The sequence below is a fragment of the Physeter macrocephalus genome, chromosome 12 (assembly GCF_002837175.3).
Source record: "Physeter macrocephalus isolate SW-GA chromosome 12, ASM283717v5, whole genome shotgun sequence".
NCBI lineage: Eukaryota > Metazoa > Chordata > Mammalia > Artiodactyla > Physeteridae > Physeter > Physeter macrocephalus.
Genome location: NC_041225.1, coordinates 62259860 through 62263807, shown reverse-complemented (window position 1 = coordinate 62263807; position 3948 = coordinate 62259860). Strand labels below are relative to the sequence as shown.

The 3948-nt window shown below is 46.7% G+C and overlaps 1 protein-coding gene across 1 annotated transcript; it reads left to right on the top strand.

The window, feature by feature from the left end:
- The first annotated feature begins 2287 nt into the window (after positions 1-2287).
- LOC112063590 (protein SET-like) lies at positions 2288-3912 on the top strand. The gene has a single exon (XM_028497116.2). It carries the CDS (start codon positions 2332-2334, stop codon positions 3280-3282), a length of 951 nt encoding a protein of 316 aa, XP_028352917.1. The 5' UTR covers positions 2288-2331; the 3' UTR covers positions 3283-3912.
- Positions 3913-3948: the final 36 nt, after the last annotated feature.

Below are 3948 nucleotides of genomic sequence, written 5' to 3'. Positions count from 1 at the left end.
ACGGATAAGTGACCTGGAAGATACAATAGTGGAAATAACTACTGCAGAGCAGAATAAAGAAAAAAGAATGAAAAGAACTGAGGACAGTCTCAGAGACCTCTGGGACAACATTAAATGCACCAACATTCGAATTATAGGGGTCCCAGAAGAAGAAGAGAAAAAGAAAGGGACTGAGAAAATATTTGAAGAGATTATAGTTGAAAACTTCCCTAATATAGGAAAGGAAATAGTCAATCAAGTCCAGGAAGCACAGAGAGTCCCATACAGGATAAACCCAAGGATAAACACGCCAAGACACATAATAATCAAACTGTCAAAAATTAAATACAAAGAAAACATATTAAAAGCAGCAAGGGAAAAACAACAAATAACACACAAAGGAATCCCCATAAGGTTAACATCTGATCTTTCAGCAGAAATGCTACAGGCCAGAAGGGAGTTGCAGGACATATTTAAAGTGATGAAGGAAAAAAACCTACAACCAAGATTACTCTACCCGGCAAGGATCTCATTCAGATTTGATGGAGAAATTAAAACCTTTACAGACAAGCAAAAGCTGAGAGAGTTCAGCACCACCAAACCAGCTTTACAACAAATGCTAAAGGAACTTCTCTAGGCAAGAAACACAAGAGAAGGAAAAGACCTACAAGAACAACCCGAAACAATTCAGTAAATGGTAATAGGACCATACATATCGATAATTACCTTAAATGTAAATGGATTAAATGCTCCCACCAAAAGACACAGACTGGCTGAATGGATACAAAAACAAGACCCATATATATGCTATCTACAAGTGACCCACTTCAGACCTAGGGACACATACAGACTGAAAGTGAGGGGATGGAAAAAGATATTCCATGCAAATGGAAATCAAAAGAAAGCTGGAGTAGCAATACTCATATCAGATAAAATAGACTTTAAAATAAAGAATGTTACAAGAGACAAGGAAGGACACTACATAATGATCAAGGGATCAATCCAAGAAGAAGATATAACGATTATAAACATATATGCACCCAACATAGGAGAACCTCAATACATAAGGCAACTGCTAATAGCTATAAAAGAGGAAATTGACAGTAACACAATAATAGTGGGGGACTTTAACACCTCATTTACATCAATGGACAGATCATACAAAATGAAAATAAATAAGGAAACAGAAGCTTTAGATGATACAATAGACCAGATAGATTTAATTGATATTTATAGGACATTCCATCCAAAAATAAACATCACCACTGACACAACGTTCCGTTTGTTAGCCTTTCTTGAATTTTGTAATTTCATAACAAATAGGCCCATAAAGGGAAAATGACTTGCCCAAGTGCACACAGCCTGCTGGGCAGAGCTTGGACTAAGAGGCAGGAAAAGGCCCTCCCTGTGAGTGGACTGGGCAGCTTCAGGCTTTGCAAACAAGCCTGACTCCGAAGGCAGCTTCCCTCTCTGGGAAATAGGATGGAGGTGCCGCCTTCCTTCCCCCACGAGGAGGGGCGCCCCAGTAGTGTCCCAGAGTGCAGAACCCGGGGTGGATATATTTCTGGGCTCCAGTGTTCTGAAGCCAGACTACTACGAGGCCTGCGCTTTCGCGGGGATACAGACACCCCTCTCCCCCGCGCCACCCGGCAGACAGGGGAAGCCGCTCCGCCACCACGTGACGCACCCGCCTGGGAGCCTGCGCGCAGCCTGGCGAGGCCCCGCCCCTCGGGCCGCCGCGCGCCCGTAGCGCGCAAAAGTCCCGGGTCGGGCTGGAGAAGGGGAAAGCGGGGGAGGGGAGCGCGGCGCGGGGGGCAGTCCCCGTACGTCGCGGCGTTCCTTCCTCCCGCCTCTTCGCCAGGCCCTGTGTCTCCTCGCCGCGGCTCCGCCCCCTGGTCCTGGCGCCCCAGCCAATGGTGAGGCGGCGCGAGCCTCTCTGGCCGGAGGCGGGGCGTGCGCGCGGGGCCTGGCGCGCCTGCGCCCTGCCGCCCGCCCCTCGCCGTGAGGAGGAGGTGGAGGAGGAGGCGGCTCGGGGAGATCGAGCAGCGAGCTGGAGCGCGGAGCGTGAGTGAGGGAGCAGAGCCGCCTGCCCGCCCGCCGCCACCTCCCCTCCGTAAGTAGGAGCCTGGGCCAGGGTCCGGCACGCAGCCCCAGCCACTACCTCGTCGTCAGGCCGCGTGGGCAGCGCGCATGAGCCAGAGGGAGGGAAAGCGAGCGAGTGAGCGCCGGGAGGAGGCGGCCGGACCGAGCGAGCGCCCGCGCGTGTGGCGTGAGGGGAAGCTACTGCCCGCCCCCTTCGCCTTCCCTTCTCTCCCCCTCCCTGCTCCCTGCCCCCGACCGCGGAGCAGCACCATGTCGGCGCCGGTGGCCAAAGTCAGTAAAAAGGAGCTCAACTCCAACCACGACAGGGCTGACGAGACCTCAGAAAAAGAACAGCAAGAAGCAATTGAACATATTGATGAAGTACAAAATGAAATAGACAGACTTAACGAACAAGCCAGTGAGGAGATTTTGAAAGTAGAACAGAAATATAAAAAACTCCGCCAACCATTTTTTCAGAAGAGGTCGGAAATGATCGCCAAAATCCCAAATTTTGGGGTAACAACATTTGTTAACCATCCACAAGTGTCCGCACTGCTTGGGGAGGAGGAAGAAGAGGCGCTGCATTATTTGACAAGAGTTGAAGTGACAGAATTTGAAGATATTAAATCAGGTTACAGAATAGATTTTTATTTTGATGAAAACCCTTACTTTGAAAATAAAGTTCTCTCCAAAGAATTTCATCTGAATGAGAGTGGTGATCCATCTTCAAAGTCCACTGAAATCAAATGGAAATCCGGAAAGGATTTGACAAAACGTTCAAGTCAAACGCAGAATAAAGCCAGCAGGAAGAGACAGCATGAGGAACCAGAAAGCTTCTTCACCTGGTTTACTGATCATTCTGATGCAGGTGCAGATGAGTTAGGAGAGGTCATAAAAGACGATATTTGGCCAAATCCATTACAGTACTACTTCGTTCCGGACATGGATGATGAGGAAGGGGAAGGAGAAGAAGATGATGATCAAGAGGAAGAAGGATTGGAAGATACTGATGAAGAAGGGGATGAAGGTGAAGAAGATGAAGATGATGATGAGGGGGAGGAAGGAGAGGAAGATGAAGGAGAAGATGACGAATGGAACACTGATGGATTCCAACCTTCCTTTTTTAATTTTCTCCAGTCCCTGGGAGCAGGTTGCAGTCTTTCTTTTTTTTTTTTTTTTTCTTCCTCCTTCTCCTCTTGTGCTCAGTTGCCTTGTTTTTGAGGTCTCTTTTCTCCTTTATACCATGGCTCACAACTTATTTTGGGGGGAAATACCTTGAGCAGAATTCAGTGGGAAAAGAATCTCTACCGCTTTCTGTTCCAAATTCATTTTTATCCCTTCCTGTCTCAACAAAAACTTTATGGAATCAACACCAGCATGCTCTGTGGGGAAAAAAGAAAAACCTTCTGCTCCCTTAGCTCTGGTGGAAGCTGGAGGGTGCTAGGCCCCTGTGTAGTAGTGCATAGAATTCTAGCTTTTTTCCTCCTTTCTCTGTATTTTGGGCTCAGAGATTACACTGTGTCTCTAAGTGAATATGGACAGTTAGCATTTACCAACATGTATCTGTCTACTTTCTCTTGTTTAAAAAAAGAAAAAAAAACTTAAAAAAATGGGGTTATAGAAGGTCAGCAAAGGGTGGGTCTGAGATGTTTGGGTGGCTTAAGTGGGCATTTTGACAACATGGCTTCTCCTTTGGCATGTTTAATTGTGATGTTTAACGGACATCCTTGCAGTTTAAGATGACACTTTTAAAATAAAATTCTCTCCTAATGATGACGTGAGCCCTGCCACTCCATGGGAGAATCAGCAGAACCTGTAGGATCTTATTTGCAATTGACATTCTCTATTGTAATTTTGTTCCTGTTTATTTTTAAATTTTTCTTTTTG

Excerpts from the sequence above, each read along its gene's own strand:
- LOC112063590 (XM_028497116.2), top strand. The coding sequence starts at position 2,332 with ATGTCGGCGCCGGTGGCCAAAGTCAGTAAAAAGGAGCTCAACTCCAAC.